This window comes from Papilio polytes, unplaced genomic scaffold (assembly GCF_000836215.1).
Source record: "Papilio polytes unplaced genomic scaffold, Ppol_1.0 DF824492.1, whole genome shotgun sequence".
In the NCBI taxonomy this organism is placed as follows: Eukaryota; Metazoa; Arthropoda; class Insecta; order Lepidoptera; family Papilionidae; genus Papilio; species Papilio polytes.
This window is the reverse complement of record NW_013524712.1, coordinates 104,474-119,855: the sequence shown is the minus strand read 5'-3', so window position 1 is coordinate 119,855 and position 15,382 is coordinate 104,474. Positions and strand designations below refer to the sequence as shown.

At 33.3% G+C, this 15,382-nt stretch overlaps 2 protein-coding genes across 2 annotated transcripts; one reads left to right on the top strand and one right to left on the bottom strand.

The window, feature by feature from the left end:
* Nucleotides 1-805: 805 nt before the first annotated feature.
* LOC106105923 lies at nucleotides 806-3,258 on the bottom strand. The gene is made up of 3 exons (XM_013286434.1): nucleotides 2,992-3,258; nucleotides 2,785-2,907; nucleotides 806-2,015 (listed from the first exon to the last, which is right to left on the bottom strand). Exons 1-3 carry the CDS (start codon nucleotides 3,121-3,123, stop codon nucleotides 960-962), a joined length of 1,311 nt encoding a protein of 436 aa, XP_013141888.1. The 5' UTR covers nucleotides 3,124-3,258; the 3' UTR covers nucleotides 806-959.
* Nucleotides 3,259-3,702: 444 nt separating this feature from the next.
* On the top strand, nucleotides 3,703-14,824 carry LOC106108045 (muscle M-line assembly protein unc-89). The gene is made up of 9 exons (XM_013289158.1): nucleotides 3,703-4,047; nucleotides 7,939-8,142; nucleotides 9,420-9,534; nucleotides 10,054-10,181; nucleotides 11,312-11,427; nucleotides 11,874-11,986; nucleotides 12,316-12,441; nucleotides 12,935-13,170; nucleotides 13,683-14,824. Exons 2-9 carry the CDS (start codon nucleotides 8,074-8,076, stop codon nucleotides 13,917-13,919), a joined length of 1,140 nt encoding a protein of 379 aa, XP_013144612.1. The 5' UTR covers nucleotides 3,703-4,047; nucleotides 7,939-8,073; the 3' UTR covers nucleotides 13,920-14,824.
* The last annotated feature ends 558 nt before the right edge of the window (nucleotides 14,825-15,382 follow it).

Below are 15,382 nucleotides of genomic sequence, written 5' to 3'. Positions count from 1 at the left end.
TTAAAATTTGATGTGAAGAATATAACCCTCGTTATATTCTATTCATGTATTGTTTTCACAAATCTGAAGTACTAATAGTACTAATAATATACTTATTAACTTAAGTATATAATTCTACTATTAACTAAGTATATAATTCTAGTATTCGAAGGTACTAAAAGTGTGTACTAGTACGTTTTCCCAATTGTACTAGTACGGTGCGCACTTGCAGATGTCCGATTAAGCCCAAGACTACTGTACAAGTTAATTTACCTAGGAGCCAATTTCAGCATGGTTTTTAAGTATTGCCACTTTAAATAAAACCCCGGTAGTTCTAAAAATTTATTCATAAAACCATTCTTACAAAAATAACACAGAACCATGTACTTAAAAAACAAAACATTATTCCCTTAAACATAAAATACAAAAATCTTTGAATTCATGACAAAAATATATCTTAGCATTTACCATAAACAAAACAGAACAGGCAAACTACTAAAAACAGTAAAGATTGTAACTAATAAACTAAAAAACTATTTAACCGATCAAATTTTAACAGTGGTAGAGCCCGCTTTAACATCTTCACTGTAGGGCTCTCAGCAATACCACAACCACACAGACAGGTGTGAAGTGGAAGCAATTCCGCGTTTCGTTGGATTAGTGTAGTTCCGGAGGACTAATTTTAGTATTTCCCTTTCCACCCTTTTCTTAAAAATAAAGGATGGGAAAGAAAAGTGGATTTGATGGTGGAGATGCATAGGAAGGGGAAATGTCCTCTTTATGTGTTTCCGTCAATTAAGGGTAGGCAGCGCTGAAATTGCGGATGTTTATGGGCAGTTGCTTTCTATTTCGGTGGATTCAGGCCGCTTGCTCGTTTGCCACCTTATATTATAAAAAAACTTCCTTTACCATAAGAATGTTAAATTATCCCTGAATAATATATAACAATAGTTTAAATTACAATTAAACCAAAATTAAAATCATAAATCACTATTTAAAATCTCATCGAAACTTGTCTGAGTTTCAGCAGTATTGAAGCCTAAGAACACATCAATAGATGAAAAATTAGCTGTCTGCGTTTCTGTCGACGTCAAATTCATAACAGGGCTTGAAGATACACTTTCAAACAATTTGCAATTGAACTTCGGAGAATCATACAAACATAAGCATGTCTGGGTTTCCTTAATACTTAGATCGGGAGATCTCTCCGTTAAAGTCTCCTTATTTGATGTTAAGCCAAATTGTTTGAACGTCTGTGTTTGTATATCAGATACTGTCTCCGTAAAATAAATAGAATCTTCACTCGCTTGTGATTTCAAAGATAATAAATCTTCAAACACTGTTTGTGTTGATATTTCATCCGTTCTCGTTTCTTCTTTCTCCGGCCATAATGGTAAAACCACATCATTCTTTAAATTATCTTCTATATTTAAAGTTTGTGTCGCGAACGACCTTTTAGGGCTATCGCAGAAATATTCCTTTTCCTTTGATTCGGTTTTTAATTTCCTCTTTTCCGCTTTTCTCTCGTTTTTATACTGTTTATGTAACATGGGATGTTTCCTCATCAAATGTACGAGTAACCTTTCATTAGTTTTATATACTTGGTGACAATTAGCGCACTCGTAAGTGTAGTTACAAGTTGGAATGTGACGTTCATAACTTATTTGAGTTGGAAAAGACAGTTTGCATGTATCGCAGTTGATATTTTTAGGTATATGGACATTATTGTAGTGTTGATTTAGAAATTTTCTACCTGAAAAATGTTTGTTTTTTATATTTACGTTATAAGCGCAGTTTTCTATCGTACAGTAATATTGTAGTTCTATTTTAAAGTCTTTTTCCACTTGATGTTTCGCCATTAAATGTCTTAATAATTCTGGTTTCTTATTGAACGTTTCGGAACAATTGTATGGACATGTTAAAATTATTTTCGAATTCATGTCTGGTGCTGTTATCATTATTATTATTTTTTTATTATAGAAGGTAAACTGAATATTATTTTGTTGAGTATCTTCTGTGTGTGTACTCGACTGCAACTGGAACATAAATATAATTTCGCTACATTGGTACTCATTATATTGCACACAAGAAGGGGTACTTATTATTTCCTTTGTATAGATGTTTGTATATATTAATTACAATATCTATCATCCACTTGCCCTTATCACTTACGGAGGGTCGGTGCAGTATTCTTTTCCATACAACTCTATCAGCCATATCTGAATCCACTCCTTTAAGCATATCCTCTTTCACACAATCCATACATACTTTCTTCAGTCTTCCTCTTCCTTTGTAGCCATCCACATACATTCTTAACACTTTCTGGTTTATGTCCCCATTGTCTTGTCGCATAACATGTAGATACCATGCTAACCTTTTGTTATTACTTACAATAAATAATTAATAATTACAATAAATAAATAAAGGAATTTCATTAAATTTATAAGTTTAGTAATATTATAGATGCAAAAGTTTAGATTATTAGAATGTATCTTCAGAACAGAACAGATGTAAAATATATTCTCTAAGAAACAGTCTATTCAATAGGTTTTTTTAGTATTGCACAAAGTCACAGGCAAAAGCTAGTATACTAAATTATTTAGTTACAAGTTACTATATACCTCTAAAATGGTTCAACAGATCTTGACAATAAAAAAAAACATGCAGTCGAATTGAGTACCTTCTTTTGGGAAGTCGGTCAAAGATTTGGAATAAATATTGTACATAGTTTGGAATAGACAATCATTTTTAAATTCTCGCGGGTTAAGTCGCAGTCTAAACATAATTGTGAATTTAATTAAATACCTTTATAGCATTCTTCAAAGCATTATCACTCTGTTGACAAAGCAGTCTGAAGACGCGGCACTCTATTAGAGCCTCCTCACAGGAGGCACAAAGGAGGCCTGATAGTATATCTGGTTTATCCACCTGGAATGACGCCAGTATAGGGTTTTCGATGTACTTTATACCTTTTAAGTAGTATATATATACGGTAATAATGATTTACAATACCTTTACTTCACTAAACTTATAAAAATCCTCTAAAAGACCGTATTCAATCATATTTTTCATTTCCCCGCTCGAGGTCAAACAACCGCGACAAACTTGAGTCGGATCCATGTTTAGTTCATTTAACTCAGTCATTGTTTAGTAAAAATCCTGTAATTCAAAAAAGATATGTACACATTACATATATAACATTAATGAGAGTTTATTTCTTTTTTGTACTGCGAATGGAAAAATCAATATTTGGTTATTTGGACAACTGACAGTTGAAGTTCAATTTGTTTTTGACTTTTAACAATGTTGCCATATCATTGTGTGTGTTTTTACCTTTTATTGCAAGTATTTAAAAAGATTACATTGCAAATGTTAACAAAAGGAAAATGAAAAAATATTGATTGAGGTTTTTACTTTTTCTAATTCAATTATTAGATTGGTAAAATGATGATTTTCATGAAAAGTCCAAGATCCGCATAACTGCGTGTGAATTATACGGAACACGGAACTTATACGCAGTTTGCCGCAAGTTCTATTCAAAGAATTCAAACTTTCATTGTACAGATCTCTTTTGATGTACGAATACAATAACTGCGTATTTGCAGTTTTAACATCCTTTTGAAGATAAACGCTTAACTATTTTTGTATACGGACTTCATTGAATAATTTAAAAGAAATTTAAAAATAGAAACCTGACCCGAAAGTCAAATTGACAATTATTTTGGTTTGTCTAAATTAACAAGAGTATTTATTCTACTTTAAAAAGATAATTTCTTACGTTTTAATACCTCGTTGAATTAAAATTATTTTAAAAAATCATCATAAAAAAAGCCGGCGCACTCAAAAGCGCGAAGTTGTTTACAATATAACGAGTCAGTATCGTGCAAATATCGGATCGGTCGCCATTTGCGCCACGGAGGCTTCCAAATCGGTCTTGTGTGCAGTGAAATTATAGGTTATAGTTTAAGTTAATTAATCAACTATCAGTGCAAGAAAACCGAAGGAAATATACAAAAACACATCAATAGACTGTTTTATAAAGAAAGGAGGATAAAATTCGTGATATGAGTGAGTTACATTACATTTTTCATGTTACGTAGAAACGACACGTGCATCTAGGAGTTTTATTTAGTAAATTGCATTTGATTCGTGTAGTGCTTGCGTCGACTTTGTACCTCAAGTAATGTAATTTTTATTGAAAGATTGCCTATCTATTGATATTAATGTGTCTATCAGTAGGACTTTTTGTTTAATTAAATGTCGAAAACTTTTATTGGCCCCAATAATAGTCTACTAAAACGCACTTACGTGGTAAGTTAGAAAGTAGAATATTTTAAAAGATTGACAATTTTCTACATATGTGTAGTATTTAGTTTTTTTTTCTTATCAGTTTGTGGTTACATAGTATAGAATATTTGTTTTAATGAATTCATGTAAGAATGACCCTGAAGCTATTTTAGTATACAAAAGAATCATAGACTTATTTAGGTCATAAACAACTTTAATTCTTAATAGATTATAAATTTTATGGCACAAAATTTCTCAATCTTAAAATCTCGTTGAAATATTTCATAATATCTTGAAAGAGATTAAAAAACAAATTTATAAACAAAACTAACCCTTCCCATGTTACTTCATGTATACTTCTATACTAATATAAAGAGGAAAGATTTGGATTGTATTGAAATAACTCAACTACTGAGGTAATTAAAAAATTCTTTAATTATTAACAAGCAACATTATCAGCTATGTTTTACAAATTCTTTGTGGAACATTAGATATGAGTGTAGAGGTACACTGGTAGAGGTAGACATAGAAAGAGATGGATGTCTTGCGTAAAAGGTGACAAGATCATAAAGTGATGACTGAGATGACATATGATAGTTATTTGGAGGACAAAAACCTGTTGTGCTGACTACCAGAGTAAATAAAAAATAAATAACTAAAAAATCTCTTTATTGCCATCCTAAAATACACAGAGTTGTACAAAATAAAAAAACATACATGAAAAATTGTAACAGATGGCAAAAGGGGAAGGCTCAGCTTAAGCTAAGCTTAACCGATACGGTTGAGATCCAGTGTCGAGCTGGAGTAGGATAAGGAGGAAGTGATGATGATGAATTCCATGTGGACAAAGTCCCAAGCAACATCTAGTTAATTACTTTATACTGTAAAACTGTCAATAACAAATATGAACAAAAATGCACTAACAACATCATCATCTCCTTATCCTACTCCCGTAGGGTCGGCGCAACAGGTTTTTGTCCTCCACATAACTCTATCATATGTCATCTCAGTCATCACTACGTTTTTGATCATGTCACCTTTTACACAATCCATCCATCTCTATCTAGGTCTACCTCTACCGATGTACCCTTCCACACTCATAACTAACATTCTCCTCATAACATGACCATACCATGCTAACCTTTTACTCCTTACCTTCTCTACTATGGGGGCTACTCTCAAACTTCCTCTAATATACTATAAAAATGCACTAACAACAACAAACATAATTGATATTAGCTAGTTATTACCGTTACCATGGTAATCTGGCTTTGTAGCTATTGCCTTATATCTTGTCCCTTCCTCATTTGTTTTTTTTTTTATTTAATCACTCCATAGACTTAAGAGAATTAAAAATTCACTCTATATTGTGTCTTAAGAGTAGAGATTTTAATTAAAAAAAGAATTATTCAATAATATGCAGAGATTGCTGGTATATTATATAACAAAGTGTGTTTGTACTAATTAAGTGTTCTTGGGAAATCCCCACTTGAAATGACTAGCTGTTGCTTGCAACTTCATCTGTGTGAAATTATAAAGTAATAAAAAACAACCTATATTACTCAGCTTTTTAATGGTAAAAGAATTTTTCATATTGGCCCAGTAGTTTTTGAGTTATATTACAAAAATACAAATTTTTCTTTATAATATTGGTATACACTAGTTGTTCGCGACTTCTCCCAGATACAATAAAAAAAATAGTAACAATTTTTACCTATGTTACTCGGTGATAACATAGCTTTTTAATAGTAAAAGAATTTTTGAAATTGTCCCAGTAGTTTTTGAGTTATTTCAATACATAAATAAAATGTTATGTTATGTGTAAAACATGTGTGCCATCTATTTTAAAAGCCACGGAAGATCAGCACATATGCTGAGTGGTTATCACCAATAAATAAATAAATAAATAAATACAAATCTTTCCTCTTACATTAGGACAAACATGCTGGTGCTCACGACTTCACTCATATATCATTTAGCCTATGTTATTCAGTAATATCATAGTTTTTTAACTGTGTAAGAATTTTTGAAATTGTCCCAGTAGTTTTTGAGTTTCAATACATACAAAAAATACACATCTCTCCTCTTGATAATATTAGTATAGATAAAACTTGCAATATTTCCCATTCACAATGATTAAATGTCAAATATTACGAAATTACCTTAATTAAAATTTAAAATGACTTGTTGAGTCACCACATAAGACTTTCACAATCTTGGTGCAGTTGAAAGTATTCAAATACCTCTACAGTATAAGACATTAATTTCCTACCCATTTTGGTAATTGTGCTTAATGCATGAAAACTTTTTGTAACATATAGACCAGGATATCTGTAATTATTCAAACTAAATATATCATACTTATATCTATACTATTATAATAAAGCGCAAACACACGCTTTGTTGCCTAAAATGTCAGCAATTACAGCACATTTTTGAATACGTCTTTTTTAAATAAAAGCTCTACACTTATGTCACGCTATAGGCTATATGTTTTCACGGCATTAAACTTAGGGGGTAAATATTTTGGATAAAAACCCCAATGGTTGAAAGAGACCATAAGTTGCTGCCAACATCAAGGAAGCAAGGTTGCCATGGTTTGACATCATGTCAAGTCATTTTGACATTTGCAATTGATAATTTGACATACAGGTAGAAGATAGTCTGGAAGAACATATTGGCTACTTGGTTTTGTTTTTTTTAATACCATGTGTATAGAGCTGCGGGGGAAAGCTAGTACTAATGCAAAGAGAAAAGATTTGTATCTTTGTATGTATTTAAATAACTCAAAAACTACTGGGCCGTCTTTAGAAATTCTTTCGGTGTTAGAAAAGTAATTTATCTGTGAGTAATAGGCTATATTTTTTAATTTCATGCAGGCGAAGTCGCAAGCAACAGCTAGTTTTACTTAAACTTGCTTTGCAGAGGACTAAATATAGTCCCTTTTATTTTCCACCCTTTTCTTAATAGGAAAGGATGGGTAGGAAAAGTGGATTTGACAGTGGAAACTCATAGGACTGGGAAATGTTCTCTTTATGTGCGTCTCAATCAAAGGCAACACTGCAATTACAGATGTCTACTGGCAGCTTTCCATTTCGGTAGACTCCCTTGGCTGATTGCTTGTTTGTCACCTTCATCATCATCAACTTGCCCTTACCCCTATGGAGGGTCGGCATAGTATGTGCTACTTTTCCATACATCTCTATCAGCCGTCATATCTGAATCCACTCCTTTCTTAAGCATATCCTCTTTCACACAATCCATCCATACTTTCTTTGGTCTTACTCTTCCTTTGTAGCCATCCACATTCATTCTTAATACTATCTGGTTTATGTCCACATCATCTCGTCACATAACATGTCCATACCACGCTAACCTTTTGCTTCTTAATTTTTCCACCACTGGCACTACTTTCAAACTTTCTCAATATACACATTCTTAACTTTATCCATTCTTGTCACACACATCCATCATAACATATGCATCTCGGCCACATGCAATCTCCTTTCATTCGCAACTTTGGTGGCCAAACATTCAGATCCATACAATACGACAGGTCTTATGATGGATTTGTAGATCTGTCCCTTAAGCTTAAGAGGCATTCTTGGATCACAAATCACCTTATAATATAAAAAAATAGTAATAATAATTTTTATTTTTAATTGTTTCCAGTTGTACGGTGTCCCAGATATGAAGATTGAAGATAGGCTAAAGAATATTATAACAGTGCCTAAATTACAAAGTAAAATATAAATCTATCGTATTTAGTATATGGATAGAAGATATATATAGTTACGGTATATAAGAATGAAAATTCCCGAGACGTCGGCAAATATTGGTGCATATTATGGCAATGAGGACAACATTCAGTGGCAGGTAATGCTTGGTTTTTTGATCGGATAAGGAAAATTATATGGGTTTTTACGGGAATTATTTTTTTAACCTACGAATGTGGTTATCTTTTTTATTAGCGTAAAGTTTGTATGTTAGACTAGTTTTCGCCCTCGACTCGCCTTCATTTACCAAGTCAGAGACATGTTAGTGTTTTTTTAATTGGACAGGAAAAAGTAAATTTTTAAATTGTACATGGGTTTTTGTAGATTTTTTTTTAATCTTCAAATGTGCTTATTGCCTTTGTTTTAGTAGCGCAAAGTTTGTTGTATATTAGACTAGCTTTCGCCCCCGACACGCCTTCATTTACGCCCAAGTCAGAGACATGTTAGTTTTTAAATGACATGTGTTTTGATATAAATTATTTTTATTAACCTTCAAAGTTGATTATCTTTTTTACTAGCACAAAGTTTCTTGTATGTTAGACTAGTTTTCGCCCTCGACTTGCCTTCATTTACGCTTAAGTCAGAGACATTTAATTAATTTCTTTTTTCTTTGTATATGCCTATAGTTGCCCTAGGTTGTGTTGTTTATATATATAAGCGTTTATCCCTTTTTAATATCTCGAAGGATAATGTTATTGGCTCTTGTGCATTACTTAAAATTGTGTTTTGAGCGACTTTCGTTAAGTTACAGCCTCTAAAACAAAGGTTCGAAACCTTTCGATACTCTAGAGCACATTCTAAAATATCAGTAGAGTGGCAGGTATATCTATACTAATATAACAGTGGGAGTGTCCGCTTTAACATCTTAGCACTGTAGAGCCGGCACGCCCCCAGTAATACCACGACCACACAGAAGACAGGCGTGAAATGGAAGCAATTCCATGTTTTGATGAGTGTGGTGCCGGCGGCCTAATTTAAGTCGCTTTCTCTTTACCACCCTTATTTTATAAGGAGAGTATGGGAAGGGAAACTGGATTTGACGGTGGAGGAGATAAGGGAAATATCCCCTTTATGTGCGTCTCCTCCTTCGTCGGATAAGGGTAGGCAACGTATCTGCAATTGCGGATGTCTATGGGCAGCGGTCGCTTCGCTATTTTGGCGGATTCAGGTGGCCGCTTGCGCGTTTGCCATCTTATGTTAAAAAAAAAACAAAGACGAAAGATTTGTATTTTTATATGTATTGAAATAACTCAAAAACTACTGGGTCGATTTCAAAAATTCTTTCAATATAAGAAAGGCAATTTATCTGTACCATAGGCTATATTTTTTAATTTCACGCTGACGAAGTAAACTATAAAATAATATGTATTTTTGCAGCCCAACGGTGTTATAATTGACAACGGTGTTGGTGGTGGTGTGGTCGGCAGTGGGGACGCGGGCGTGCATCGTCCCCCAGTCTATCCCGTGCATATACAGAGGGGGCATATTCCAGGTGAGTTAAATACGCATTTATGTGTCTTGTGAACAAAGAGATTCAGATATAGAGTAGGCATAGTTGACACTTCACTTAAAACATTTTTAATAAAAACTAACGCTATTGATAGATCAAAATATGTCAGTGTTTCTTTAGAGTAAGGATGGGAAGGAAAAGTGGATTTGATGGTGGAGGAGACGCATAGAAAGGAAATGTCCTCTTTATGTGCGTCTCCGTCAATGAAGGTAGGCAGCGCTGCAATAGCAGATGTTTATGGGCAGCGCTCACTTACCATTTCGGTGGATTCAGGCCGCTTGCTCGTTTGCCATCTTATATTATAAAAAAAAACTATAAATGCGAAAGTTTAGATGGATGTTTGTTAGAGTTTGTAGCCTAAACTGCTGAACGGATTTCGATGAAATTTGGTTTAGATGTAGAGGATAGCCTGGAAGAACACATAGGCTACCCACTTATTTTTAATTCCACGCGAACGGAGTCGCGGGCGAAAACTAGTGTGAAATAATTGTTTTTTCGTAGGCTACGTGATGGCGGAGGCATACTACCCCGCGTACCCGGCGCCCCCTGCGCACCCTCCTCACCCCGCGGCGCCTGACGACTTCGCTGATTACATGTGGATGGAGAATGAAGAGGAGTTCGATAAACAGGTCAGTATATCTGTCTCTTTCACACATTGTCTATTTTATACTAATACTAGCTATTGCTTGTGATTTCGCTCGCGTAAAACTAGAAAAAATATGATAATGTAGCTTTTTAGTGGTGCAAGAATTTTTGAAATTGTCCCAGTAGTTTTTGAGTTATTTCAATACTTGTTATTTTAGTTATTTAACAGTGGTAGAGCACGCTTTAGCATCTTCGCACGAATGGGCCGGCTCGCCCGGTGTAATACCACGACCACACAGAAAACAGGCGTGAAGTGGAAGCAATTCCGCGTTTCGTCTGATGAGTGTGGTGCCGGAGGCCTAATTTAATCCCTTTCCCTTTCCACCCTTTTCTTGAGAGGAAAGGATGGGAAGGAAAAGTGGATTTTACGGTGGAGGAGACGTATAGAAGGGGAAAATTTCCTCTTTATGTGCCTCTCCTCTTCCGTCAATGAAGGATGGGCAATGCATCTGCAATTGCGGATGTTTATGGGCAGCGGTCGCTTTCCATTTCGGTAGATTCAGGTGGCCGCTTGTTCGTTTGCCACCTTATATTATAAAAAAAAAAACATACAAAAATATAAATCTTTCCTCTTTATGATATTAGTATAGAAATATGATTTATTCGATAATGTACTGTAATTGATATCTTACATAAAAAGTAGTGTGTTTACGTTTTATTATATATATAGTACAACCTCGATAACTCAAGGCTCGGTAACTTAAAAACCTCTATAACTTCAAATAATATGTTCCCTTCCTATCAGAGCTCAAAACCTACAACATAGACCCTTGATAACTTAAAACCTCTATAACTTAACATGTTTTGTGTTTCCCTTGGATTTTAACTTATCGAGTTTCTACAGTATTTGTATTTTTGTGTGTATAGAAAAAACTCAAAAACTACTGGCTCATTTCAAAAAATTCTTTCACTATTAAAAAACATGTCTTCACTGAATAACATAGGCTATGTTTTTTATTTATTTTTTAATTTCACGCGGACTAAGTCGCTAGCAATAATTAGTTATATGTAAAAAGTTTGTCTCGCAAAAAACAAGACAACTCAAAGTCCGCGGATTTCCATAACTGTACATTTGTGTGTTTTTACTATTTTTTTCATATTTTTTATATACCAGGTTATGCAGCAGTTGGAAGAGGAGGCTCTGATGGAGCAGTGCATAGAGGCGATGTTGGAGGATGAACAGAGAGAGCGACAAAGGCCTGTCGCTAATGGACATAATCATTTCCCTACGTAAGTATCGAAAAAAAAAAATAAAAAATTATTGACTTTGATAAAAAAAAGTCAAAAAAAAATTATTGACTTTGATGTGAATATTAGTGTCGCAAAATTCACATTAGAGTCAACATTTTTTTGATTTTTTTATATCAAAGTCAATATTTTTTATTTATTTTTTTAATAAAATCTAAAGGATTAGTGTCACAAAATTCACATCAATGATGTATTGTAAATTATTGATTTTTTTGGCGTAAGTTTGACGAAGTGTTAATGCTTTTGGGTAAAAAAACTCGTTTTTAAAAAAAAAAAAAAACTAAAAAACATACAACGCCATCTAACATTAAAACCTTTACAAATTTTACATCAATAATTTATTATTTCTATTTTCATTTAGATTTATTAAAAAAAGCCTTATTTTCACCTGAAATTTATTAAAAAATGAAATTTTTTTCGCTTTCCAGTACAAGTAACGGTCAACCAATTTGTTCATTAGAAGAAGCCGTTTCAAGATCTACCCTCAATCCGTTAGCTGCGGAATTTGTACCAACGAGGGTTGCACCCCCTCCACCCCCAGGTATAAAGATTTATATTTAACTGAACACAAAGATAAAATAACTCAAAAACTACTAAAATGAGAACTCAAAAACTACTGGGACAATTTTTAAACAAATTCTTTCACCATTAAAAAGCTATGTTTTGCATATATTTTTTTAATTTGACACGGACGAAGCCGCGCGCATCAGCTAGTTAATTAATGTTTTGTAACACTGGAAAGATTTTAAAAAATTCTTTCACCATTAGAAAGGAAATGTATGTGTGAGTAACATAGGCTATATTTTTTTTATTATTTCATTAAAATTTTTGATAATAATGTAAATAATTTTTTTATAACAAACTTTACAGCCGAAGAAAAAGCAGATAATAACACGGAAGAGAAACCAGCAGAAGAACTAAAGAGTCCAAAAGAAGTCACACCCCAGACGGAAGTAATCGAGAGTAAAGAAATTGTTGAAGAGAAGAAAACGGAAGGTAGATTGAAAACTAATTTTTTACATAAGTCCTAAAAGATTTGAGATTTACAGAAAAATAATGTCTCTTCAAGGCAAAAGTCATTAAAAAAATGAAGGTTAACAAGTAAATGCCTCAATAAAGCTAAATAATAATAGAATTTAAAAATAATCTAGTGCCTCTGCCTCTATGCTTTGCCTCTATAAGGCAAATAATATTCCTCATAAAGGCAAATTTGTCTTGTAAAGGACATGCCCCATGCCTTGTGTAAAGAACATTCCCCTTTAAGGCAAATAATATGCCTCACAGAGGCAAATATGCCTTATGTGAAGTATGCACCCCATTAAGGCAAATAATACGCCTCACAGAGGCAAATATGCCATGTGTGTAGAACATGCCCCATTAAATAATATGCCTTATGTGAAGTATGCGCCCCATTAAGGCAAATAAAATGCCTTACAAAGGCAAATATCTTTTTTGCCTTCTAGGCATATAATAAATTATTTTTCCACAGTAACACCAGAACAGAGTGAAACACCAGAAGTGAGCGCAGCAGATGTCCAACCGATAGAGAAGAAGAAGGATGTAAAGAAGGAACAGAAGAAGGTTGTGAAGCAGGATGTGAAAGTTAAACCGATAGCTGTGAAGTCTGAGACTAAAGTGCAGAAGAAGAAGGAAGTTAAAAGTGTTAAAAGTGAGACTAGAGTGGAAGAGAAGGTGGAAGATGTTGTTGTGGTGGAGATTACTAAGGTAAGAAATTAAGATAGTAATTAAATAGTAATTGTTTCGCTGTATTGGCGAATTTTGGTGGCTTAATATGTTCCAAAGGCGTCGAAAAATGTGTAATAAACACGTTTTTTCCTGTGATTTTGCAAGGAATTAAAAAAAATAGTTTGTGTTTTTTAAATTATGTTCTTTTGTATAGTAATGTTATATTGAAGAAATAGAGTTGTATGTTTGTAATAAAAAAAACTCAAAAACTACTGGGGAAATTTGAAAAATTCTTTCACCATTACAAAGATACTTTTTTACTGAATGTTATAGGTTATGTTTTTTTATTATATTAGTTTCCTATTAAATAGTAAAAAATTATAAAATAAATCTATAATTCAAAAAACAGTGTTAGAATCTCACTTGACATAACTTTTTTCATTTCTAAGAGTTTTTTTGATGTTATGAATATTTTCTATTAGTTTTATTCAGTTTTTTTGCTTTTTTCTTAATTGAGATTAGGTTTTTTATTATTTTTTTTAAATTTCCAGCAATCCCCACCACCGATTACAGAAGAAGCGCAATCAGGTATAAAACCGATTAATTACGCGGCCGCCGCGAAAGCGAATAAACCCAAAAAATCCACAACACCACCGATAATCGAGAAAATCGTCAAAGAAAAACCTAAACCGATTGAAAAAACGGAAAAAAAGGAAAAAACGCCCATAAAAGATGTCAAACCGAAGACGGAAAAAGCAACCGTGCATAGAAAAAATTCAACCAAGTGATGGTAATGTACAAAATTACAAAAAAAAACTACCATTTTTTGCCGTTTTTTTCGGACAGTACGCGTTTTTTTTCAATTTTTTGTTTTTTTATTTCTAATTAGTGTGTAAAGTTGTGATATCCATCATAAATTAGCATTTTTTTTGCGTTTGGGAAGAAAAAAAATATAAAAAAATATATGCAGTGTAAAAAATTATGTGAATATATGATAAGAATATAAAATTAGTGTTAAATATATTATAGTTTTTATCCCATTTGGAGGACAGTACGCTAGTTTACAAAATGACGGACGTCAGATTAGATTTTAAGTGATTACAATGCAAAATTAATGAAAAAAAAAATTTTTTTTTGACATTTAAAATATAACCTTAAAAAATCATTCAATATTCTGTCGTTGACACTTTTGTGGGTAGATAGAAATATCTCCTTTTTATGTTTAATCCATATTTAATCATATAAAACAATTTTGTGGGTAGACGTAAATAATATGAAGTTTTAAGATTTCATTTCTCTAATGTATACATTTTCATATAAATACCATATTAATATAGTAAATTACGATTTTTGACGATACTGACATCAACACTGATCTCTAATAGACAGGCTATAGTCTTTTGTGCCTATTTTAGTAATTAAAAAACTCTAAAACTAACAATATATACAATTATCAATACAAAATAATTAAAAATATTAATACAGTGAAGCCCGGTTTTAGTATTACGCCCTGGGCAAAATTTCTACAACGCCCTTTACTTAAAAAACCCGCTATTAACATTATGTCCTTGGTGATATATCTACAACGCCTTTACAATAAAAACATACTCGGTGATAACATTACGCCCTGGGCAACATTTCAACAACGCCCTTAATACCCATACAAAACAAAGTCGCCCTTTATATCAGCCGCTCTGGGCGGAATTTCATCTCACACGGTAGGGCAATGGCGTTAGGATAGGACAGTTTCATAAATTAAGCTTATATCCGTCGCCCTGGGCGGGATTCCATCTCGCTCTAACACAGTAGAAAAAGAGCGTTAGAAGACAGTTGTATAAAGGATCTTTATCGTATGTTTTAAGGATCGACGCCCTGTGCAGGTTTTCATCTCAGCCTAACACATTTGTAGAGAAAGGGCGTTGGAATAAGATAGTTGTATAAAGGGGCATTATGTCCGACGCCCTGGGCGGAATTCCATCTCGCCCTAATACATTAGAGAAAGGCAGTTAGAAAAAGACATAAAAAGGGGCTTTATGCCCCACGCCCTGACGGATATTCACCTCGCCCTAACATATTAGTAGGGCGAGGGCGTTTAAATAGGGCGTCAGTTTGTAAACAGCTACAATACGACTGACAGTGGGGCGTTAAAACTCATTTATAGCCCCTTTTTTAATCCCAGTGAGTAAAATGATATTTTGAATGTTGCTTTTTGTGTTGGTATTTTTTTATAGTTTCAAAATTAGGAGATTTC

Bases quoted from the DNA above. Each gene is read 5' to 3' on its own strand.
- LOC106108045 (XM_013289158.1), top strand. From the start codon at position 8,074: ATGAAAATTCCCGAGACGTCGGCAAATATTGGTGCATATTATGGCAAT. The intron at 8,143-9,419 runs GTAATGCTTGGT...GTATTTTTGCAG, and splicing joins AGGACAACATTCAGTGGCAG to CCCAACGGTGTTATAATTGA. The intron at 11,428-11,873 runs GTAAGTATCGAA...TTCGCTTTCCAG, and splicing joins GGACATAATCATTTCCCTAC to TACAAGTAACGGTCAACCAA.
- LOC106105923 (XM_013286434.1), bottom strand. From the start codon at position 3,123: ATGACTGAGTTAAATGAACTAAACATGGATCCGACTCAAGTTTGTCGC. The intron at 2,908-2,991 runs GTATTGTAAATC...GCGTCATTCCAG, and splicing joins ATAAGTTTAGTGAAGTAAAG to GTGGATAAACCAGATATACT. The intron at 2,016-2,784 runs GTATTTAATTAA...TTTATGTTCCAG, and splicing joins CTTTGAAGAATGCTATAAAG to TTGCAGTCGAGTACACACAC.